This window comes from Trypanosoma equiperdum (assembly GCF_001457755.1).
Source record: "Trypanosoma equiperdum strain OVI genome assembly, contig: ctg_1465, whole genome shotgun sequence".
Taxonomy (NCBI): Eukaryota; Euglenozoa; class Kinetoplastea; order Trypanosomatida; family Trypanosomatidae; genus Trypanosoma; species Trypanosoma equiperdum.
The window spans coordinates 8,423-32,375 of NW_027123466.1; the positions used below are offsets into that span (position 1 = coordinate 8,423).

General features: G+C 51.0%; 8 protein-coding genes across 8 annotated transcripts; 7 read left to right on the forward strand and 1 right to left on the reverse strand.

Annotated features, from left to right (window-relative positions):
- Positions 1-235: 235 nt before the first annotated feature.
- TEOVI_000592000 (Putative serine esterase (DUF676), putative) lies at positions 236-1,477 on the forward strand (the record flags this gene model as incomplete). Its single annotated transcript, XM_067221568.1, has 1 exon — positions 236-1,477. One exon carries the CDS (start codon positions 236-238, stop codon positions 1,475-1,477), a length of 1,242 nt encoding a protein of 413 aa, XP_067077669.1.
- A 249-nt stretch (positions 1,478-1,726) lies between these two features.
- TEOVI_000592100 (uncharacterized protein) lies at positions 1,727-2,875 on the forward strand (the record flags this gene model as incomplete). Its single annotated transcript, XM_067221569.1, has 1 exon — positions 1,727-2,875. The coding sequence occupies one exon, from the start codon at positions 1,727-1,729 to the stop codon at positions 2,873-2,875; it is 1,149 nt and encodes a 382-aa protein (XP_067077670.1).
- A 1,031-nt stretch (positions 2,876-3,906) lies between these two features.
- Positions 3,907-4,923, forward strand: TEOVI_000592200 (mitochondrial RNA binding protein; the record flags this gene model as incomplete). Its single annotated transcript, XM_067221570.1, has 1 exon — positions 3,907-4,923. One exon carries the CDS (start codon positions 3,907-3,909, stop codon positions 4,921-4,923), a length of 1,017 nt encoding a protein of 338 aa, XP_067077671.1.
- Positions 4,924-6,844: 1,921 nt separating this feature from the next.
- On the forward strand, positions 6,845-8,179 carry TEOVI_000592300 (uncharacterized protein; the record flags this gene model as incomplete). Its single annotated transcript, XM_067221571.1, has 1 exon — positions 6,845-8,179. One exon carries the CDS (start codon positions 6,845-6,847, stop codon positions 8,177-8,179), a length of 1,335 nt encoding a protein of 444 aa, XP_067077672.1.
- A 722-nt stretch (positions 8,180-8,901) lies between these two features.
- Positions 8,902-10,335, forward strand: TEOVI_000592400 (50S ribosome-binding GTPase, putative; the record flags this gene model as incomplete). The annotated part of the gene is made up of 1 exon (XM_067221572.1): positions 8,902-10,335. One exon carries the CDS (start codon positions 8,902-8,904, stop codon positions 10,333-10,335), a length of 1,434 nt encoding a protein of 477 aa, XP_067077673.1.
- Positions 10,336-10,703: 368 nt separating this feature from the next.
- Positions 10,704-20,003, forward strand: TEOVI_000592500 (inositol 1,4,5-trisphosphate receptor; the record flags this gene model as incomplete). The annotated part of the gene is made up of 1 exon (XM_067221573.1): positions 10,704-20,003. The coding sequence occupies one exon, from the start codon at positions 10,704-10,706 to the stop codon at positions 20,001-20,003; it is 9,300 nt and encodes a 3,099-aa protein (XP_067077674.1).
- A 655-nt stretch (positions 20,004-20,658) lies between these two features.
- Positions 20,659-21,072, reverse strand: TEOVI_000592600 (uncharacterized protein; the record flags this gene model as incomplete). Its single annotated transcript, XM_067221574.1, has 1 exon — positions 20,659-21,072. One exon carries the CDS (start codon positions 21,070-21,072, stop codon positions 20,659-20,661), a length of 414 nt encoding a protein of 137 aa, XP_067077675.1.
- Positions 21,073-21,946: 874 nt separating this feature from the next.
- On the forward strand, positions 21,947-22,867 carry TEOVI_000592700 (RNA-binding protein RBP10, putative; the record flags this gene model as incomplete). Its single annotated transcript, XM_067221575.1, has 1 exon — positions 21,947-22,867. One exon carries the CDS (start codon positions 21,947-21,949, stop codon positions 22,865-22,867), a length of 921 nt encoding a protein of 306 aa, XP_067077676.1.
- Between the last annotated feature and the right edge of the window lie 1,086 nt (positions 22,868-23,953).

Sequence of the window (23,953 nt, forward strand, 5' to 3'; positions counted from 1 at the left end):
GTGGGTCTTGATGCCTGCTTAAGTAACGGTAATAAATGCGTTTAATTAGAATTAAGTTTCCAGAGTGGATGGTATTCCACTGATTCCACGCGCGAGCCAGCGCCGCTCCAAGGTTTTTTTTTGAACTCCAAAGTATACCACTTGCATTCTGCTACACATTCATAAATGTGCGCTGTCGTTTTCGGCTACACACTTGGCGGGGGTTTAGGGGCAAGGTTAGTGGTCGCAAAAGATCATGAAAACGGTAATCAGGGACCCGTGCATTCAAAACGGCTGCCGTCGATTCGTTCTTATGCAGCATGGGTTATGGGCAGGAGCGTGGGACTTCAACGCCATTGCAGCAGAGTTGTATTGTCAGACTGGTTCACAGGATGGCAGGAGTCGAAGGGGGGGCGGTGGAACAGTCAACCAATTGGGAAACATCATGCCCTCCGACGTGGTTCGCACAAAGAGCAGCTGCGGAGGTTCTCTCTTCGCCCGGGGTAACCTCACCTGTTTTTCCTCTGGTGCCAATGCCCTTATAGGATCGCTTCGTAGCACCTCTGTTTGCGCCCATAAGTTATTGCAGGAATTCCTGCCCGTCTTCACAGAGTGGCTGGATACTGTTGAGAATAACAGTGCGGAAAAGCTATCCTTTTCTTGCGTTGGCCACTCCTTCGGTGGTATCATTCTACGGGAGGCTTTGTACCTTCTGCTTGTTTCTGATGATGCCGGTGAGTACAGTGAAGGCCTCTTTGATTCTGTTAAAGCCGTACGTGACCGCTTGGCGACGGCAGGTGTCGTCCTGCAGCACTTTGTTACTATTGCAACACCGCACTGTGGCGCGGCCGAATGTTTGCCGACTCTTGTGTATCGTGCCGCCTGGGGCATCGCCAAGCTGTTCGCGCCGTCCATAAGTGAAATTTTACTGAATGATGAAGAGGCGTTGCTGTCGGAAAGGCTTCTCGACAAAGGGCATATTGAAGCGCTGCGAATGTTTCACAAACGGATTCTGTTTGCTAACACACAAAAGGATGTGCTTGTGGGCTTCGCGACATCTTCTTTGATGTTTGACGGTGTAGGAGAGGACAAAGTCCGAATTATTGGACGCCCCCAAAGCGATCTACCCTGCGCCCCGGAATTTGAAAATGATGAAGCAGCGTATTCGAGGGTGATTCATCTAAAAAGGTTACGTGTAAACGGTGACCTTTCAGATCAAGGGGCTGATCAGGTTGGAGTCGGCAGTGGCGAAGAAAAAGCGAGGAGTCAGCGCCATCAGCAAACGTTGCGAAGTCAGGGCACAGGTTCTTCGAAGGTGCATCGCAGCCCACGTGAAATTGCCGCCGTACTGCGTAGTGAGCTCGACTGGGACCTTATTGCCCTTCGATACAACAACCCATTGCCCGTAGCCCATATTGCTTGCATAGGTTGGTGCCAGCAACTGGAACCTACGCCCGAACTTGTGCAGCGCATCGCTGCCGAAATACTGGATGCGTAACGTATACGTTAGGGCATTGGGTACTACACTATGAACTATTTTGCATCGTATTTCTTGCACTCTCGTTTGGATGTTTTTCTGGTGAGCTGCAGAGCCCCGCCTTACACCGCCGCTGCCCCCCCCCCTCTTCTTCTGAAAATGCGGCTTCTCGCACGCTGTTACTTTACCTCCTTGTTCCTCTTCCAACTGAATTTTTTTTTTTGCGTGTGGGAGGAAGGGTGGTTGTTTCTTGCGAGGCCCGCCGTGTGAATGCTTGGTGCTGTTCCTCCTATAGTAGTACTTCCGTCGAATCCAGCATACGAACTCCGTCCCGTCCCCGTTGTTTCCAGGAGCGTTGGCCTTTATGGTCCCCCACAGAATGAGACACACGGTAGCGATAGAGGACCAGGTGCAGGACGATCCAACGTGTGGCGCGGGGACAATGTTTCAGTTCCGCCCTCAAATGCTACTAGTAGAACCAACGAAGTTGCTTTGCATGAGGGACAAGAAAAAAGAACATCAGAAAGTGGCCCTCTAGAAGCGTTTCCAAATAATCACAGTCACTGCTTAGACAGGGTAACGGATAAGGAAGTGGACGTACTCCTTGACGTCCTAAGTGCACGCTACCAGAAGTACGTGGGGTTGAAGCAACGGAGTACCGAACGGTACCTGGCGCGTGTCGAGTCGCATGTGGACCGGTTTTTAAGGGAAAAATATAGAAGTGGTACTTCGCTATTTGCTGGCGGTGTGGCATCCTTCATAAAGAGTAAGCTTCCGAGTCCTTTTCACTCGCCGAAGCCAACGTTCAACAGCGAAAATGGAAAAGATACCCACCGGGAGTTCCCCACTGGTAGTGCCACTGATATTCATGCGAGTTCCGTCTCACGTTCCCTGCCTGCACTGGAACAGTGCTCGTATACGCCGCAGTGCATTCCCTTTAACTATTTGGATGTACGTCCGGAGAATATGGAGGCAATTGCTGCGAACCTTGCCGTGCTGCAACACTGCCTAGCTGAACGTGTCAGTCAAGGAAGTTCAGGACGAAAAGAACTTTTGGAGCCAATCATCCGCGATGTGTGGGAAAAAGAGCTGGACCCACTTCTCCGTGAAGCCACAGAACTGCTTCGGGTGGCACAATGCAACGTATGGCCCCCGTTGGAATACTTTCTATCCCGTAACGTCGGAAGGGTCAGTGGTGAGCGACGGCTAAGGTACGATTGTGTCGTGAGAGGATTGCGGGGAGACTTGCATTATCTGGAGACCATCCGCAAGATGGAACACCTGGTGATCGATGGCCAGTCTAACGGAGCGGGCGAGGAGTCACTGGATTACGTTCCTGTGGGAGGTCTGGCGTTGTCGCGCCTGTACAGACTTGAGAATGAGCACCGAACAGTCTTGGAGTTTTGGCGGTCGCGATGAACAGTTACTGAAGCGGTGCTCGACCGGGCATTTTTTCTCCTTCCCATTCCTCGTCTGTTGCTTTGAAGCATCGTGTGCCGCATTTAATACTTGGTTTGCAACACTTGCTGTTGAAACGGGGACTCACGGCGCGATGGTGGCACCGCTGGCCGCTTCGGTGGTGGACGGCCTGGGCGAGTCTCACTACTCTTCAGCCGCTTGCCTGCGGGTACACATACCTTGAAGTGATCAGTTTCTGCCTTGGGCATCTTGTAGTGCTGGGTGCCACATACCTTCCCCCCTTGCTGACGCTGCGTTTCCTGGCGTGCTCCTTTACGCTCTCTCCCCATCACTGATCACTGGGAATAGGGTCGTCTTCATGCTTCTGGCCCACGAGTGTTGAAAGAGTTAGACGCACGAGGAAGCTAAACACTGGTAGGTAGAATTCAGCACAATTCATAGGGCAGGCGTGTCTCGTGTGACACATGAAGCGCTTCATACAAAGCCGCCGTGTGTGGAACCTCATGGATATCAGGCGGCGGCCACCCGTACTCAACCGCCTACGCGGCGTGCTGCAGTTCGCCCAACAACCAGGTGCTCTTTCCAGACACCGTCAGGGTGGTGACTACAATTGTTCTATGCGCGTAAGTATCTACTCGCGCCCAGGAAAAGTGAGCAGGTTAAACAACGCAGATGCCACATGGCACAACCGCAGTAGAAAAGAAAAGCCGCCCGACTTTGATCCCTCGGCCTTCCGGCGACGGTACAGGGACTCGTGAGTTGAAACCTGTAGTCAAGACTATCCACTTTCGTTTGAGCACTCCTTCACTTTTTGCTGCTCACTTATCCCAACACATGCACTGCACAAAGTTTCGCGCACATAAACTCTTTTAACCATTTATCATCTCTCTGAAGAGAAGGCTTTAAATAGGTGGCATCGGTTTCAGAGTAATAAAAGTAATAAGGAGGGGGAAAAAAAAAAGAGAATACAGTAGCAATAAAATATTAACAAAACGCGCGCGTCAGCATTCGTATAGAGGAGGGTAAACGTCATGTTCCGAAGGCTCACACAGTACACAGGAGTTGTAGGCGCTGTGCGCACCATTGTTGTGTTCAGTCAACAGCACCACATACTGGAGAGCAATCAAAAAGCTCGGAGCAGCCCCAGCAACGTGTGGATCGAAGACTGGGAGGCTGAGAGCTATGGACTGACTCCAGAGCCTGGTGCCGTGTCCACGCAGCTGCTACTAGACAAGCCGCTCGAGCTATATAATTTCGATCAGCTCCTCTCTCCACCGGAGGTAATGGAGGCACCAAAGCACAGCAGTTACAGCTCCCGGAAGGTTTATGGTGAAAAGCTGCAATTCGAGCTCAATGATCGCGCTCAGAAGCATGGGTTCCACAGTAAGTGGTGGTTAACGAGAACGCAGGCTGTGAAGAACGCCCTCACGTTTAAAAACAACGCACGTAGCTCCATCATTCTCTCGAAGAGCTCACTCAGGTTGTACCACTCCAGTCAGTTGGTTGGCGGAGAAGCACTCATGACACATCCCGTATCAGGCGGCTCGAGGAAGCTCTACAGCAGGAAGGGAGATGCATATCAGGTGCTGTGCGAACACATCCGTCAGAACGCCTTCAACAGCGGTCTCTACTTTACGAGACGGCAGCTGGAGTTCTTCAAGTTGGCGGTGCAGCCGAGTCAAGCACCTGTGATGATGGATGTCTCATCTGGGGAGCGGTTCCTCATCTTCAACGTGGAGCAACTCGAGGACCCCGAAGTGGCACTGAGGACTCTCGACCGCTCACCAGTGAGCATTCCGACCTTCCTTCTCTCAGGTGAACCGATGCAGCACGAAGGGGTAAAAAGGCTTCCCAGGTTTAAGAGCAATTACTGGCTAAGCGGGCGTGATGCTGAGCTGTACCAGTGGCCAATCAAAGAATCAGAGAAGAAGAGGGGAGTAACGCTAAAGAACGAGGGGAGTGCGTCGCTGCAGGTGGAGTTGTTTAACGTAGAACAGCTGGCAAACCCTGAAGAAGCATTCGCCAAGGCTGGACTCTTTGTCCAGTGATAGAGTGAGTTACCGCGCGAATGGGAACGAAGAGGGCGAACCATAAACAAAAGAGAAGAACAGCACCTCCGGGAAACCCCCAACGGGGAAGAAAAAGCAAGCAACCGGAGGACAGGAACTCAAAAAATCTTATAAAAGGGAGGAACCGCGGGAAAGTGATCGTTCTTTTTTACACGCAAATGAACTCATGCAGTAGGGGGAGAGATGGGTTGGCGCTGCACTCACTACGAAAGAAAAGAAGTAGGAGAGCGAAAATCTAGTTGTATTTATGGGTGACGAGGTGCGACCAAGGATCTTCGATATGCGCTGCTAAACCAGTTAACCGGGTGTGCGTTTATACTCATTTACACGGGAAAGGCACAAGATGCGGTGTTGGGGGACAGCGAAGAGAGTGTCCTTCAAGATTGAACGGAATTGTTTGGACATGGTAAAAGAGATCATGGGGCGTAGAGTGAATTACTAGGGCAACGGTCGAACACAACCACGCCACCTATACTTGGTGTGGTTTACCTCTTCTCTGTTGACTCCTCAGGTCTTTGTTTTGCTGCTTGATCCCCCAGCATAGTGCCTCCAAGTGGTTAGAGGTTTGTGAACCGAGGTGTGTGCGTCACAGGTTCAGTAGCATTAACCGTTCCTCCCTTACTTTATTTCTGAGAAATTACGTTATTTCTACCACACTTTTTCTCCGCACATGGGGCAAAGTTTCCCATTCCTCCGTGTGGCACGCGCCACTGTCTTGCCAGTTATATATTTATTTATATATCCGCCTTTTTGTCTTCATCTGCCCCGGTTGGTAGTTGTGCGCGTATCACCTTGGGCCAGGCTTGTCGCGCAGCATAGATTAATGCACTTGTTTATTGGCTAAGGAGTTTTGTGGGCCTTTTGTACGTTCTGAGGGCATTGAGTGGGCTGTCGATTTTGTTGTAAAGGGGTGGAGAAACTGATTGTGGCTACGCCAATTGGGAACCATGTCTGCTTCACTCTGCCGCACATGGGGAGGGGGAAAAAGAAGTAAAGTGGAAGAGTGAAGGAGTGAGTTGTCAAACGTACTCGTGCCGTTATTCTGTGCATACGTAACCTCTGTCTTGCAGAGCCCCACCCCAATATTTTTGCGGGTCACCTCCTTCCCTCCCCCCCTTTCCCTCATTTTTGGTGTTCTCTTCCCAAATTTTATTCATTCCCTTCCACGGGAGCGTCCCATTAAATGATTTCCCCAAAGTTCTTTATCTTACCGATTTTGTTTTCTCTGTTTTGCAGAGGATTTACTAGCTTTTGCTGTTTGACAGTCCGAAGCAAAGCAACAAAGAGAGTAGTAAAAAAGAACCATGCTCACGACGTGTTTCGCTCAGTTGTGGTAATATTCTTCCCCGATGCTCTCCGTTTCAGTTTATTTCACCTGTCACACACGTCCAAAAGCACACCGGCCCTCACCGTGAGTCTCACATACATCCGTACTCGGGTCCAGCCGTCAATTCAGGTGGAGGAGGAGGAAGGGGCTGGCAGCGTCCAGACACCTCTGAAGTAGAGGTGTGTAGGAGGGGAATGCGAGAGGAGTAAAATAATTAACCTCTATGGGATGGATACTAGACGGAAAGAACAAGCTTATGTATAAGCGGCTTACGCATGTAATAGTCAATTTGTCTTTAATGTGGATAAAACATGCTTTCCTGGTTGTGCTGAACTCTCCGTTCATCTTGCCTTACATCTTTTTCGTGTGCTTCTCTTTCCGTTCGTGCCTGTGTAAACCTAAACTCACACTGTCGTTTAAACTATTACGAACAAAACCCGAGGGTTCGCGTGGCCTTCGCTTCCGGAGCATTGATTGTCATCACTGCGGGGGACGCGGGTGAACACGCTACGGCACTCATTTATAGACGTAGACACATCAGGCATAGCGCAACGCACCTGACATATAAGTTAAATGCGGTGTTCAGCGCGCCTTGCCGCTGTCTTTACGCCGGCGATGCCTCATTTGGATGCTTTTCTCAGACGTCACACCCGACCCGATCACCGATTGCGCCATCATCCACTGTGGCTCAGTGAAGAAGACCTGCAGCACCTAGGAAACATTTCCATCGACAGGACGAACCATTGTGGCAGCAGTCTATGTAAAGCGGACGGGCCTCTACCAACTGTGCTGGTGGAAGCTCCACGCACGGTTTTCCTCTACAACATGGACCAACTTCCTCCTGAATGCGAGGTCCGGTGGCAGTTTCCGCCCGTAGACGTGCCATCGTCGGTGAGCAGTATGACAGGTTACAAACTTAAATCCCGCGAACTACTGGAAAAAGCCCGCCATGAGATGGGCTACGAGTCCAACTGGTGGGGCACAAAGGCGGCGTGGGCCAAGAAAGGAGTCATGGTGGATATGAACTTGCTACCCACGCCCGTTCCTTCATTACATGTCAGCCAATTCCTTCACATATCATTCCTCGTGAACGGTGATCACGTATTGAAGAACTCGTACATCTCTGGGAAGACCGGCTCATTAAAATCTTGGACAAGCCATGAGGGTGTACCATCGGCATACGAGGATTTTCAGCGGCTGGTGAAAGAACATATGCAGGCCCATAGTTTTGCCTCTCCTCTATACTTCTCGGAGTCTTCACTCCGGAACGCAGGGATTTCCATCCGGCCAGGTGTTCAACCCCTGGACTTTTCCGATGTTCAACACACGAACAGCTACATAGGGAACAGGAAACTTGCGCTTCAGGAACTCACAACTACCTACCAACAATACTACCACTTGTCACAGCTTGTATTCCCAGCTGGCTACAGAATTCCACGGTCCGTAGTTGAGGTGGAGCGTCAGAACCCCGGTGTGCCAATCCACGGAATGACTGGTCGATTGCTGAGTGTCCCTGAGCTACATCCCGAAGCAATCGTGAACTCCAGCGCACCTGAATTGGCACCGTTTGTGATGCGGGGCAGCAATGAGACCGGCAGTAATGAGCCCAACAATGTTTCATCAGTTGTGGACTTGGAATCCCCGTGTGCTGCGTATGGAAGGAACTTGTGGTACTTACCACAAGACGTGCTTGAAGCGGGTGGTGTGGTTGATCCAAACGCAATGCCCGTGGAGGCTGCTGTTGGTAGTCACTCTGACAAGAGGCGGCGCAAACTTTACAATGTCGAACAATTGGTGATTCCACTTGAGGGTTACAAAGCAGTTGGTTGCATTGCTACCATGAACCGTTTCGTTCAGTCAGACAAGCCGCCATGTGCTGGAACCTTAGCGGGTGATGAGTTGGGGTAGCAATTGGTGAGCCCTGGGAAAAGTGGAGACTCGCCCAGGGCTCTGAGTGGAGAAAACAGCGATGAAGAGGGGGGTTTTGGGGTAAGCTAATAGTTGCCGAGCTCGGTAGAAGGATCACGGACGGTTGGCCCTCGCGGTGGAGCGAACGGCGGAACGCCTTGAGTTTGGCACCATATGTTTGCGTTGTCTGCACGAAGGGGTGCCAAGTGATTCGTTTCACAAGTTATTATTTTCACATACAACTCTTTTACTCTCCTTTCATTTGTCGATTCTGCACCTATCCCTGCGACCTGCTACCGGCCTTGGATGGCGAACTTCTTTGTGCATTGAATCTGGATCCCACTTCCCTTTCCAATTTTATTCTCCAGTGACAATTTTGTGCCATTCTTTTTTTCAGTCATCCCTGTTTGTTTGGAGGGGGATTCTCGATGTGGTGGCATCACTGGTGCTGGTAGAAACCCAACCTGGGAACGGAGAGCCTCTACCACACGTCGGCTCCGTGCGAACCGAGCGCCTCCCGGGTCCTAGCGGGTGTTTTTTTTTCTAAATTCGTTTTGATGTATTGTTGTGAGAGTTTAGGGACCTGCAGGAGGGATACAAGGTGTTGTGAAACGGGTTGGGCTACAAATCGTGTGCTTATAATTCTTTTTCTCGTTTCGGTTGTTTCTGCGAGCTAGGCCAGTGAAAGAATTTGAGAATTGGGCTTCCATAAGCTGGCTGTTATGACGAGCAAGCATGTGGTGGGGAATGTTTTCGCTGCTACGGCTGTTCTGCGATGTGGACGCTTCGTCAGCGGTACGCGATTAGGATGTAGCTCCGGGAAAATTATTATCCCGACACTTCCTACTTCAGGGGTGGTTGAAAGGAACCTCGGATCGTTTTCCTCCACTTCGGCTCTGGGCCGTGGAAGCAGCGAGTACTACGAAAACAAGAGGATGGACCCTGCAGTGGGACAATTTCTTGGCGGTGATGCCAGTGCTACACTTCGGCGGCAGCAGCAGCTTGAGCATTTTCGCAACGCTACGGAGGACGCCGCCGTGAGGATATGGCGGGACTCTAAGAGCCACATTCGACGGCAGGAAAAACTTGTGCAAGATATAGGTGTAGAAGGGGCAGTTCGAGAGCTGCTCCAGCCTACACAAATTTCATTTCGTCAGGAGCTACGTCAGCGCCCATTGGACCGCGGTATCCTGGAGGAAATATATAAGGGACTGCACGGGAGGCGGATCGAAAGGCAGTTGAAAAGGGGTGTGTCATGGGAGCATTGGATTACAAAGGGTGATGGCACCGCACCGGTGTTCACCGCCTCTAGGAAGGCACAGCAAACATTTGCGTTTGGTGGTAACATTAAGCTAGTGGCGAAGGCGACACACCCCAAACAGTTCCCGGTTATGGCCATGGGTGGAGGGTATGAAAGCAGCAACGGTGTTTTCGCAATGGGGGAGTCGCAGCGTTTGGTGCCGGAGGTTGCGTTTGTTGGTCGCACTTCGAGTGGAAAATCGTCACTGGTGAATGCCATTGTAAATGCGATGGTTGCACCGTATGGGCACCTGCAGGGGACGACTAGCTCCGTTAACTTCTACAACATTGCAGACAAAATAGTACTTGTAGACTGCCCGGGGTACGGTTATTACAATCCAATGGAAACACCTCATCTGGACGCGGAGAATGCCGTGGCGTCAATGCGTGCGTATCTCACTTCATGCAGCCGTTGCGTTGACGAGAAGCAAGCGGTGGCGGGTACGGGCCGTATCAACATAGCAGAGCGGGCCGCTAAGGACAAGGCGGCAAAGCATGGGAACAGAAGTCGCATTCGTGCTCCGGGTGTACCTCGTCCGATTAAGCGTGTATTCGTTTGTGTGTCTGCACGCGGGATGCAACACAGTGATTTGGCGTACCTGGACCACCTAGAGACTCTCTCCCTTCCCTTCTCTGTTGTTCTCACAAAAACGGATGCCGCGCCCATTCGATTTCTTGCGCGGCTTGCGGACCACACACGCTGCCAGCTTGTTCATTACAAGAATTGCAAGGAGCTACTTCTAACGAGCTCACTTCGGCTTGCCGGAATTGACAAAATGCAGAGTCTTATTGGAAGTATGGCACTTGGGGAAGACAAGCTGCATGGCGCGACGACTGACTTCAGCGCCATTGTTTAACGTTCTAGTTTTTTTTGTGACTGCAAACTGGTGTTTCGGTGAAGTGCCTGTCTTGTTGGTTGGGTGCGAACTGTGTTGAGATACCGTGGAGATTATGGGTTCTTGAAATTACGAAACCAGGTTCACGCGGCCAAGTCACTTCTGTTAATTTTTTTTTCATCTATCTACATAACTAGCGGTAGAGAACGATAATTGTACACATACAAAAGTTTTTGTTCTTCACAGTTTTGGGCCGAAAAAGCGAAGTACAGGCAGACCATATAGTCAGTGTACTTCAAGTTTCCTTTCACCTCAGTGGATCGAAGTCGTATCAGTGAGGCGCTCGTTTCGCATCTCGTTTCACATATTCCCATCCTTGGCTCGTCGATATGAGCCAAAGCCGTGTTCCTATAAGGTATGGAGCCTTTATTCACCTCTCCTGCGACGAAGGGTACGTTACAGCGGGAGGGTTGGGTAATGAAGGGTTGTTCATACGGAACAAGAATGAGCTAAGCGACGATGCCGAGCCACTACCGCTTTTTGGGTTTGAAACAAGCGTTTTTCAGATCCTACCTCCAACAGTGGCTAAAGTCGCGGCAGAGGAGGGGTTGAGCAAAGGCAACCGGGCTCCAAACAGCAACCCTCTTTCGGACGGTGTCAGTAATATTTACTCGACACAACAGGTGACTTTCGGGCAATTGTTTGTGCTGGTCCATGCGGTGAGCCGCCTACACGTGGCGGCACTGCCGTCGGAACCTTCTGAGAGGGACCCTGACTGCGCCCGGCTTGTGCTCGCACCGCCTGGTGAAATTGAGCAAACCTTCTGCCAGTTTATCTTCACACCGCGTTACACAACGCACGGTGAAGGAGATGTCGTGTGCCGAGGTGATGAAGTATTGGTGCAGCTGGCCAGCATCCCTATATTCCTTCAAACTACGGTGGTGTCACCTACACGCCCGGTAAAACACGAAACTTTTGGAAGTGCAAGCTTCCCCTACGAACCGACTGATGGATGTGGACGTGGGAACAGTTGGAGTGCTGGCACCCGTATGGCACTATCTGCTGTGTTGGGAGCACCAGAGGTTAACTTATCGGAGGCAAAAGCACTCGTTTTTGTTGTTGAGCGCTATGACATCGATCGAGATAAAGCGGAACATCAACGTATTCTGCACCGCATCCCCCGGCCGTGCGTTTCCGCAGGTGTGCCGGTAATATTTTACCATCTCGAGCACAAGCGGGTACTGGCTACGAGTGTCGCAATGCCCCCTTGCCAAGGGGGTGGCAAGATTGGAGTGTCAGGCGTGGCGCCAAGGGGCAATGAAGGTGGTGGGGAACGCGATCATTTGCTCAAGACAAGACAGACTCACTCAGTGATGGGAAATGTTACCGTGATATGCCACGCTTCAGGGAGGTTTGCTGCGGCGGGGAGTTCGAAGTCGCCGGGAAGTGATTCCCATTCCGCAGGAGCGACAAGCCTCGACTCCGACCCATGTAGCACTAAAGGAAAGGCACCCGATGACCGTAAAAGGGTGAATGGTGTCGGTGGTGCCGCCCTCCCGCTCTTCGCAGTGGATAAGGGTGTAGCTGATGGAACGTTCAGTGAAGAGGGAGCCCTCAGCGGGTTGCAGTGCAGTTGCACCGCTTTGTGGATATTAGAAAACGAGCAACCAACGGTAGGTGGGGCCGTGAATATGAATTCGGGAGTGTATCGCCTCCGTCAAGCCTGTTCTAACTTATACGTTGCTGTGGAAGGGTCAGCCGTTGATACTATACTTGAGGGGGACGGTTCTCCTGGGGGATCTGTTGTGTCGCAGAGGTCCTGTTGTAACCTCACTGGAGATATCGTAAACGAGGAGGGGGGTGATGTGGTTCGCCCCACAACGCTGTCCATGATTCCGCCACCACGTACACCGAAAGACCTTCAACGCACACTTTTCAGACTAAGCCCCATGTTTAACACAGATTGCGGGTATCTTATCGAGAATGACTGCTTGCTACTGCAGAACGTCGCCACAGACATGTATCTGTGCACAAGTGAGGGAAGTGAAACTCTTTCTCTATCATGGAAGCCATCAAATATTGATTTGATAGTCGTCCGAAGGGCCGCAACGGACGTCCAGGATAGCGTCCTATTTCTTTGGTCCCAATGTGAAACACTTAGTGGGTACCGTGATGCCTTCCAGGTACTGACAACGGAAGGAACGGCAACGCACCAGCAACAAACGGAAACGGACGGTGAACATGGACAGGGCAGGTATCCTTCGGCAGAAGGCTCAACCAGCCCCACTCTGATGGAAGGAAGAATGGCAATTGTATCGGATTATAATCACATTCCAGAAAGTTTTGTACGACCTAGCAAAACGTGCCCCAAAGGCAGTAACGTAGGTACTGGTTATGCTTCGCTTCTTCCGGTTATTTGTGCCTGCCAGCGTACACTCGCCGAGCTCATAATTTTTTGTTCAATCTCTCCTGAACGAAATGTTCTGCGAAGAGACGGCATACCTATCCCGAACCACCAGCATATGTTGGTTGAACTGTGCGTTCACCGCCTAGTTATTGATGTTATTCTCGCCCCCTTTTCAAAGTTTGGGGTGAGAGCTGACCGATCGGTGGGAAAGCATGCACAATGCTGCGGGCAGTGGGGCTGTTCTTCTTGGCTTCCACCGCTTCCACTGTCTGGCGGAGTGGTGGATGTTAACGACCTTTTACTGAAGATGCACCGAGAGATTCATATCGTCTGTCGTCTTGGTTTTCGACTCTTAAGGCAAATGGTCCGTCAAGCGCCGGAGCTCAAGGCAGGGTTTGAAAACTATATACCGTATTTTCTGGCTTTTGACGGGTACAAGCTAGAGGTTGTCGATTCGCTGACAAGGCTCTTTTCGGAGAACCCCGCCGTGAGGAACTCATCTTTGGAACTTGTGGTTAATCACTACATCGCTGGCCTCCACCTCACGCGTTCCGGAAGATATCTGCAGTTGCTATGCTCCATGTGTTCTGTTGGGACCCACGGCGTGACGGAACGTCAGCGACTTGTGTGTCAAAAACTTCTCGTTGAAAATGCTAACGCATTGTACAGCTTTGTGCTTGATAGTGGCGGCGAGTGGGCCGTTAAAACTGACAAGGATGAACCGCCAATACCGTGTAACATCCTTTTTTCAGGACAGCAACAAGACGGCGGAGAAGAGGAAGGAACGAAGCTGAGGGAATACGTGCAGAGCGAATTGGAGCTACTGGGTGCCCTGTGTCTGGATGGGTGCCCACCTTTATGTAGGGAAGAAGTAGCCAAAGTGTTCCCTTCACCAGTGCTCCTGATGGCTTTACGCAACTTTTCGCCGAAATGGCCTGAAGTGAGCGACCGGTCGCGCGTCTGTGACGTTGTGCGGAGTCATTTAATACGTCTCGCAATGCACTGCTACATCCTTCCATATATCGATGACCCAGCTGTGCAGCTACGCGAGGGCGCCGTCCTGCTAGGTTCCAGCAAGTTGCATCTCAAAGTCGATGAAAAAACAGCCTTCTCTGGCAAGCCGGACAGTGAACTCACCCAGGCTGTGAAAGAGGGAACACTCCACGTCATCCGTTCTAACACCCATTTTGTACGGTCTGACACAGGCCGTAGTATATTGATTCGTGCCGCATTAGCGGCATGGCTGCGGTTCGTTAGTGCACATCAGGTTTCCGCCACGGAGACAGCCTGTCTGGTACCGTTGCTTCTAGAGCTTCTTGATAGTAGAGACGACGATGCTCACGACGGCAGCAGCAAAATAGCGGAATACACATGGACACGCCTTGAAGTATCCGAAGCGGGACTGCTCGTTGTTCGGGCTCGAGAGATGATTTGTCAGATCCTTCTGCAAATTCTTGAGACCGCTACTTACCGCGCAGCAAATGAAATTAACCTACTGCTGCATGGTATTTTGGTTACTGACCACGGCGCCAGCCTCGCCCACCAGCACGATTATTGTTCGTTACTTCGCAGGGCGGACGTCTCTTCGACCGGAGACCCGTTTGTCACATCCCCAACCGAAAGAGACGCACTGCTGTGGCACAAAGGCAAGGCCAATGACGGTAATGGAAACCGTTGCTTTGGATTGAACAGACGCAAGGGGCCCAGCGACTACCAGTCGACGGTAGCCGGTAGCGCCGTGACCACGCAGCTCAGTGGCTCCACAAAGGATGTTGCCGCCTTCTTAGATTACGTCAAAGGCATCTGCAGTTGCATCGTGCGCCCACTCCGTGTTGATCAGCTGGTACCACGGCTCGTCGATCTTGCACACCACGATGGATCACAATTGGCACCATACGCCATGGAGTTGCTCGTTCGAATCTGCACGGTGAGGCGCAGTGTGGCCCGTCTCGTGCTTCAAGTGCATCCTTTCCCCTCCTCCGAAGTGATTCAATGTTTTGACAATATGTATTTTGCTGCTGTTCAAGTGCGGTCATCATATATTCGAGGATCCGTGGAGGAGGCCATTGATGTTGCCCTCCAGGGCATCGACGGGTTAAGCACTCAAACTCAAAACGAGGTGACAGGCACAACGAATGAGGGTAGAGTGGATGACGGAGGCACCGACGAGTACTATAATGATTTAACGGAGGATGACGAGGAGATCGAAGAAATAGGTATTTGTGAAGAACAAGAAGTTGAGGCAAGCTCTTCGTCAGCCCCCGAAGACCAACATGAGGTCGGAGGGGAAAGCAAAGCACGGCGCCTGTGGTCAAAGGCAGCTGGTGCGGCCCGCATCGTTGTGTATCGAAACGCCATAATTGCACGCCGACGTTCTGTTGGACTAAGCGAAACGTCGCGCGTCCCGCTTCGCGTTGTTGTCCGTGCGGAGACAGTACGCCATTGGCAAGTGCACATAACTATGCTCGAAATGTACCCGTTCATCGGCCCGTCGAGCCCTGCGTTCAGCAAGTGGATGCGTTTCTTTTATGTTTTCACGTTATCCCAAAGTAATGCCGAGTCGCTGAAGGCCTACATTGATATATTTATGGGGGCCTTCAACCTTAGCAGCAACTGCGTTGTTATGGGCCTCCATATTGTCCTCAGTATTCTCGCGACAATCAAAGATCCAACACCACACCTAACTGACGCATTTCTCCGCGAGTCCGCCCGTTACATTGATGGAGAAATTGCTGCTCTTCACCCCGACGGAGAGTTTGCCACCAAGTTGGGTCTCCACGTCTTCACCAAGACCACGGTTGGGGGCATTCCGCGACGTCGTATGTTACAGCTGTTGCGTGACTATGATGCCTTCCGCTGCCTCCCCTCACCCGGAGTGACCGAGAAGCACGGGCGGGGTCGCTTCACAGCTTGCATCGTTGAGATGGTTTGCCGCATTTGCGGTACATCAATGGGTGCCGTGGCGCTGGGGCGGTCGGCTCTGCCAGTGACTCATCTCTTAGAAATCACGCTGAGCTATGGCACATCCTACACCCCCCTGGTAGAGGTGCCGCGGCCCCGTGCATTGTGGGAAAGTAACTCGTTCCATCTTCTCGGTGCTTATCTGTTGGCGCTCGTGTCGCTCTACATTGCCGCGGGCGACGCAGGGGGAGACGGGGGTCGAAGACAACGGCAGATGGAATGGATGGCGAACCGTGACTGGTGGTCGGTTGTGCTTTTGCTTTCACGGCAGCTAAAAGAGCTCACACGGCTAATGCAGTCTAGAACAGAGACTGTGCTATGGCGGGGACGCCGCATTCTGCAGCGGTATCGCCGGTTGTGGCTTGTCAATTTACCGCTGGCACTGTTAACTTTCATGACAGAATGTTTTAATGAGGCAGGTTTTTACAGGTACCGGGACGTTGTGGGAGCTACCTTCCACGAAATGTGTATGAGTGTCGCCGGGTTTAGCGAAGTGCTCCTCGCAAGTGCTGATGCGATACGGCTGCAGGCAAGAGAGATGGTGGGTTACCGCCGCCTCGTGGCCCTTCTCCAGGTCCAGACGGGAAACCTCGTGGGTCACGAGCTTCTTTCAGGCACGATGTTGACGACGCGACGCAATCTACGACACGGCGTTATCTGCTACTATAAGAAAATAAATGAGGCCGAAGAAGAGGCCCGCGGACTACACCCGGACGCTCTCCTGTTGGCCGAGACCGGACCCCAGGCTGAAAACGACGGCATCCAGGGTGGTTTAATTGCAACAGCGGATGTACCCACGCACACACAAAACGATGCAGACGACTCGTCCCCTATGGGATTACTAATATCTGGTGCTGCGACGAAATGTCTTGATGCGGAGCGACTCCGTGGTGCACTGCGCAGTCTTGTGAACCGTGACCAACTGATCACCATGGAGGACAGCACGGACCTAGGTGAGCCGGCTGGGATCATGAACGCCCTTTTGTTAAGCTGTCGAGAACGGTCAAATGTTCTAGACTTTGTGTCCACGACTCTCGGCTGCATGCGGGAGCGATCCTTTGGTTCCATCACCCTTATTGGTATGCTAAACATTTTCTCCAATGCGCTACATACAGCACTCAGAGAACAGGAGAGAGAAAGACTGAAACATGTTAGTGCTGAGAACTCGTCGGTGATCACCGACATTTTTACGGTGAGGAGTTTTGAAACCGACTATGCAAAGGAGAATGCGGGAAGGCTACTGCAGACGACGTTCAGTGATCTCGGTGCAACGCGCGCTATTGCGTCCCTCTGCGCAGTGGACGACCAGGTAGTGGCCTACAGTGCTGTACAACTCTGTGTTGGTCTCCTCGAGGGTGGTAATGAGCATGCCCAGAAAGCCCTTCTCGCATATTTCCAAGAGCACCAAGAGAGATTCTTTCACAACATTCGAGACATGCTTCACAAAGCCGTGGATTGGGTGCAGTGTACCAACGCAGAACACCAGATCGTTGTGCTTGAGAGGGGTGGAGTGGTTCCTAACGTATCCAACGCACACGAATTCACCCGCATGCTTCTGACAAACGCACTCACCACGCCCCCATCGCTCTACAGCAGTCTAAAAGTGAGGGTCGGACGCGGTACAGCGGTTGCAAGAAGACGACTTTCCGCGTGGGACCGAGCAGGCGGAAGTCTCAACCAACGTTTCGTTTGCACCCTATTTCGTATGCTCCAGCTCTTCTGTGAAGGGCACAACCTCAGTATGCAGAACTACATCCGCTCGCAGTACGATAATTTGCATAGCGTAAATGCTGTGCATGAAGTAATGAACCTCATTACGGAAATAGCCGCTGTTGTCCACCCGGCCACCGTCCGGATGCTTCAGAGTGCATTCGCGCTCCTAACTGAGCTGTGCCAAGGGCCATGTCATGAAAATCAAGAGGCCCTGCTGGGTTACGGTGTGTGTGTCGTTATCAGCAAGTTGCTCAGCCGCCTGAATTTGCCGGACGTGACGGGCACTCCATCCACTGGAACAGGCATTACAAACTGGGGCGGCGGTGACAGCAACAGTACTGATAACAAGGCTTCGGTCGACTGCTGCACCCTGAATGAAACAGATAGCGAAGGCAACGCTTTTTTACGTCTACAAGGCGGCTTTTTACTAAGCAAGGACGATGCTGGAAACCTCCGTATTGCACTCACACAATGCCTACTCTCGCTTATCGAGGGATGTCGTTCACGGGACGTATTCCACCAACTGCTGGAACAGATTCCAGTCGAAGTTATCGAGCGCGAGCTAACCACGGTGGACCCAGGGGCGTACGACAGCATTCTTGAAAATGAGGAACTGGCGAGTGACCCGGGTGTGGAGGCCCTCTTCAACTGGCTTATTTTCCTGAAGACTGTCAGACCGTACGCGGAGGCCGATTACTTGAAACGGATTGATGCAATGCTTCAGCACACAAATAAACTATGCACTCGCCTCGGATTCATTGAAATACAACGTGCGGATGGAATGCTGGAGAAAGTGCTGTTCCGCATTCCACACGTCTGGCGCGGGTTGATGCGTAGGAATAGGAAGCAGATGCTGGCGGAAATTAACTGCAGCAGTCGTGCAGCGAAGCTCGGAGACTTTATGTACCACAGTGACAACGTGATCTTTGAAGTGGAACGTAGCTATGCATTCCAGTGCTGGGTAGAGCGCCGCACACGCTGGAGGTTGGACAACAGAAGTAGCGGTTGGAGAGGTAAAGAGTGTGATGCCGGCAAAGTCGATACTTCAGTCGACGCAGGCAAACCTAGGTGGACCCCAAAATGGAAACAATGCTCAGATGCGCCCAAATATTTCTGGAACCATTTCATTGCACCCGTACTGTTTTGCACACACCTCGGTTTTTACGAGTACAGCTCCCTCCTCGTCGCTGTGGTTTTGAACATTGCTTTGATCAACGGCGAGGGGCGTCATCGGAATCTGGAAGAATCCCAGCTCTGGGCTAACATCATATCTGGCCTGTGTGTCCTGCAGCTTGTGTTGTCTTTAATTGCAATAACTGTGGATACTATTGTCTTTTTCCCGGTGTCGCTGTACGTACACTACCGCCAGAAACAGCAGCGGTTTTCCGGGCGGGCGAAGTTCAACGAAACATTGCAAGGGGTTTTACGTGGGTTGAGTGCGAAAGAAATCAGTTTACTGCTTGTGACGCGCTTCAGTTTCCAATATCGCTTACTTTTGGTTGTCATGGCGGTTTTAAGCATCTTCGTTTCATATTACTTTGCTGCCGCACACCTTACGCTTATGGTTTACACGTTTCCCACACTTCGTACCTTTGTTAGCGCCATCACGCACAATGGCCGACAGTTACTCCTAACGGCCCTGCTTGGTGTCATGGGATTGTATCTTTTTGCCATCGCGGGCCGCATTATGTTCCCTGAGCAATTCGGAAGCAACGGTGAGGTCGACGAAAACTCGGGGAAGAAAAACGACGAAAATGGAAACTGCGACACATTGCTGCGCTGTTTTACATTTATTCTGTGGCAGGGGCTGCGGCAGGGTGGTGGCGTCGGGGATGTCATGGATGAGGTATCATGGAATAGCTCAACACTTGTACCACGGGTGAGCTACGATCTCATTTTCTTCGCTCTTGTAAATGTTGTCTTCCTCAACATCATGTTTGGTATCATAATTGACACTTTCGGTGAGTTGCGCGACGACCGACGAGAGAGGGAAAACGAACTGAGGAGCACCTGCTTTATCTGCGGCCTAGACGCGGACACACTTGAAAAGGGCCAAGTGGGCGGTTTCAGGGCTCATGTGGAAGACGCACACAATATGTGGATGTACCTTTACTTTATTCACTACCTCCGTCATAAGGACCCGAACGAGTTTACTGGTCAAGAGTCGTACGTCCACGAGAAGATTCAAAGGAATGACCTCTCCTTCTTTCCGGAGGAAGACTGTCTTGCGTTACAAGAATGCAGGGAGGGCAACGGCAAGAGAACTGGAGATGACGAGGCTGATAGTGATGACGAGCTTGCGAGCAGCGTTGTGGTAGGGGGCAGTGCACCACGCGGACCAAAGCCTGAGAGTGCACATCCCGATACCGGTGTGAAACTTGTGTTGAAGGAGCTGGCAGCTGTGCGTGAAGCTGTCAGTGCCCTTGCGCGGGAGGCCACAATGGAAGGGGAGCGGACGAGGGGACTCGCCCAGCAGCTAGAGCTCATAAACCGCAGCAGCCAGAGCTCATCACTGCGGAAGTTTCCCGGCGGGGGCAGCGCAGCATCGGTTGCTGAGACGAGCACAAGCAAGGGGACGTGGTTGCGGCACTCCGAACCAGAACACTAATTTACCGTGCTGGAAGAAGCTCACGGAGGAAAGCGATGACACGCGGTTCTTCAACTAGAGCTAAAGCACAGGTGTTTAGTCCTATACTCGAACAGAAGTATACACATAAATATATATATATATTCATTGATATGTTCTCGATTCACAAACATCCGGAATGTTACTGAGCCGATTTGACGCTGATAGTGGCGTGTTTCTATCGTTATTTTTTTTTCGTAAACAAGAAAAGTTGTTACCCATGATCGTGTGGGGTGCTGTAACGCACGTATAATCCCCAGCGGTGCATTCTATTATCGTTTATTTTGACCTTTTTTTCTGTTCCTTAAACCCCCCACGCGTACGTTGTTTGATCGGAAGGAATGAACAAGTGAGAAAGCAAAGTGTACATCTATGCGTTCGCCGCAACTTGCATTAATATTAGCTTGGTTACTTAACCGTTCGTATCACTCTCCCTCACGTGCACTAATGTTTAGTCCCCTGCTTTAGGTTGATTTTTATTTTTTGTTACACATCAGTGGCCCTTTCTAACCTCGTACTTGACACGCGACACATTACTGCGAGTGCTCTTCTTTTCTCGCTTGAGCAAGTGATGAGGTTTTTTCCCCCATCCCTTCAAGCAATCAACTCTATCTTCTTTTCTCATTAACACGGCTGGCTATTCGGTGACATTCCAGCACCGAACAGTCAGTGATGTGATGTCGGGATCTTCTGTCGTACATATGCTGCATTTGAAGGTACTTTCCACACCTGATTTCGTCACTGATGCCCAACTACCAGCAGACAGTTGGGAACCCCACGCAATCAGAAAGTAAGTGATGTACAGTTTCTTGTGGTCCACGGACTGCTTGGGAAGTGCCGGGTGAAATTTTTGGTCATAAAGACCAGCCTCTCGTACTACTTTCATAATGCCTGGCCCCATCGAGGTTCTGAATACAACGGGACTTGTGCTATGATGCGCCTCTCGGCGATAAGAGGACCACGTGGTGGGGGTTGCAGTTGAGCTCAAGTGGGGGTAAAAATGGTTCTGAGCCTCGTGTTCACGGTGATTCTCAAGATTTGTAAATCCCATAAGTCTGGTATCACAGTTGGGACGCTTTTGTTGTTGTTTGTTGACAGATTGCCGTCGCACTATCACTGATGGATCTGCCTCTAGTATAACTGGATCAAATCCTTTGTCCTGTGCAAGATCTCCTTTAGTGGAACCTACGTGGGTACTCCGCCCCGAGAAGCGTCGCAGAAATACCGCAGGTTTGCACACTCATTCACAGTCCAGTATTTCCTGTCCCGGACCTCAGAGTCCCGGCGCGTTGCACTTGCAATATGTACCGAATCTGACCTTTCAGGGACTTCGTTAGGTATTGGGCTCTTGCTGCTGAGACCAAAAGACTTGATGCTGCATGTTTAACGACGGCGGGTAGCCTTCTGTGGTCCGCGATACTATTCAATGCTAGTGATTAGGTGTTCTTTACTCTTGTGCTCCCCCCTCCTTCGTCGCGGCACCGTGGTAAAAGTATCGGCGGGCGTACTGCTTTCACTGGTGGTCGCTGTTGCCGTTGTTACATTTGCTCCCCTACAAGCGCTAATACCCTTTTGTTGTTGTTCTTTTCCTGTTTATCTTGGTGTTCCATACGAATACATACGTGCGGTAAAGAATAGTTTCAACTCAGTCGACTTCTTCACGGCGGTCCGCATATACGTACACGTGTACGCTCCATCTCGTCAACGCACAGAGGCAACACAAAAGGAAGAGCACTTGCGCAAGGAAACAGAGAGGAAAGAAGGTTCAAAGCAGTCAGTTGATATACATACGTATATACAGTTTGCGCGGTACAACGGACAGTGAAACAAAGGGGATCTTGCTCGTTTTGGCCGATTTGTTTTTGTACTCGCCGAAACTCCGTCTTGCTGCATCTCTTTGTAAGTTGTTGACAAACATCTGTAAGATGGGAGACTCGATATCACCTTCGGAATTACTTCCAGGGCACGCTGGGGAAGAACATTTCTTATCACTTGAAGAAGGAACGACTCCGCAGGTCCACCGGCAGGAAGTGACTACAGATGCAATGACAAACCTTCAACGGCGTAACGTTTATGTCTCTGGCCTCCCGGAAACGTACCGTGCTTCCGAGTTTCGTGATCTGTGTCAGTCGTTCGGTCGGGTGGAGGCGTCGAAACTCTGCGTTGACAGTAAGTGCCGGCCGGCGAAGGGTTATGGTTTTGCACTTTTCTTCGAGGAGGAGGACGCATTGAAGTGCATCGAAGGACTTAACGGCCGAGTGCTTATGGGCGGCCGACCGTTGCAAGCACGAATAGCAGACGCCGCTGCAGCGCCCGCGCCACTGGACCCATCAATAGCCCACCCGCCCATTAGCCGCACGCGTCAGGGAATGAAAAGTCACCACCGACAGCTTGGCGCAAGCATCAGCAGCGGAAGCGGTCCTCTCGACAGCTCCATCGTTCTCGGGCGGAGCATGTCCTTTTCCTCTCGAGATGATCTTACAGGCTCACAACTCGGGCTCGCAACAGCACTCATCCCGGGAACCGGAACCCCATCGGCCCCGACAGCTCTGCACGCACCGATGCAAGCGCCAATTCACGGTGCAGGGGCCACACAACCACCAGGGGCCGTTGGTTACTCACTCGCGCCGTTCCCTGTGCCTGGTGGCTACATGCCTGTTGGGCACTCCTTCATTCCGCAACAAACTGTTGGCATGCCTCTATTTGTGACTATGCCACAAACCGCGCCCGTCTCCACTACTGTTGCACAGCAGGTCGTCGTCCCGACGACAGCAATTGTCGCACCGAACGGCTATACACCACAGCTTTGTTCATCGCTGGTGTATCCTCCGGTTCGAATGGAGTGATGGCACAGAGGGTAACGAAGTAGGAATTTTTGCCGCCAGCTGAGGTCGTTTACCTTGGGTTGGCTGTCATGGAGATAGGGAAGAGAGAAGCAACATCGCGTGCAAGGAAAAACGAACAGAAGAATCGATCCCTCCCCCCTCCATGAGTCCTTCTTCGTTTATAATTTCGGCTGTTGTTTTTGCTGTCACCTTTTTTTTTCTTCCTTCTCGTTCGCCACACCCTCTCCTCAACCTCCTTTACCTCCATGGATCTCTCGGCAGCAGTCCCCCTCCCCTCATTCCCCTCATGTTTTGGTGGTCGCCTTATTGGCACCTCTTTTCGTCATTTTTTCCCCCCACTTGCTGCAGTTCAAGGCGTATTTGTGGGGAGAGTAAAGAACATAAGTGAAATCTGAAAACAATAGAAAAGAGAGATGAATTAATTAATGAATGAATGGGAGAAATAAGGAGGAGAGGTGGTGGAGAGCTGGGGAACTGTAATGAAGAAGAAAAAAAAGAAGAACGAGGGAAAGGTAGATTCAGTGGGGGAGACAAAACAGTGAAGAAGAATCTGGCGGAAAGCAACAATAAGTGTGAAAATGAGAACGAAGGTGTGAATGATTCTTCAGTTTAAGAAACCACACGTGAAGAAGGACAGAATATATAAATAAATATATCTATTTATATGTTGATGTCTCAGAAGAAAAAAAGCAAAGGAGGGGAGATAGAAGAGGTTTAAAGGGAGGAAGGAAGACAGGCCCTGAAACCAATAAAACAAAATAAATAAATAAAGAAACGCGAAATCAAAACTGAAAATGCGAAAAAAAAAACGAAGAACAAGAAGGGTGCAATGAAGGAATGAACTCCACAGAGAGAATACCCGTTCAAACATTCTTTTCTTCGTTTTTCCCCTCCTCCTCTCCCCGACGCAACCGCCCCCCTTTTTTTTCTATAATTGGCTCTTCTGACCCACACCCCCTCACTTTCCTTCTCAAAGAACGGCATCTTGTTTTCCCACCCTTTATTATTGTTAATTTCTTTTTTCGCTTTACTATCATTATTATTATTTACCACCCCATCACCGTTACTTTTAGTTGTTTTTTTTTT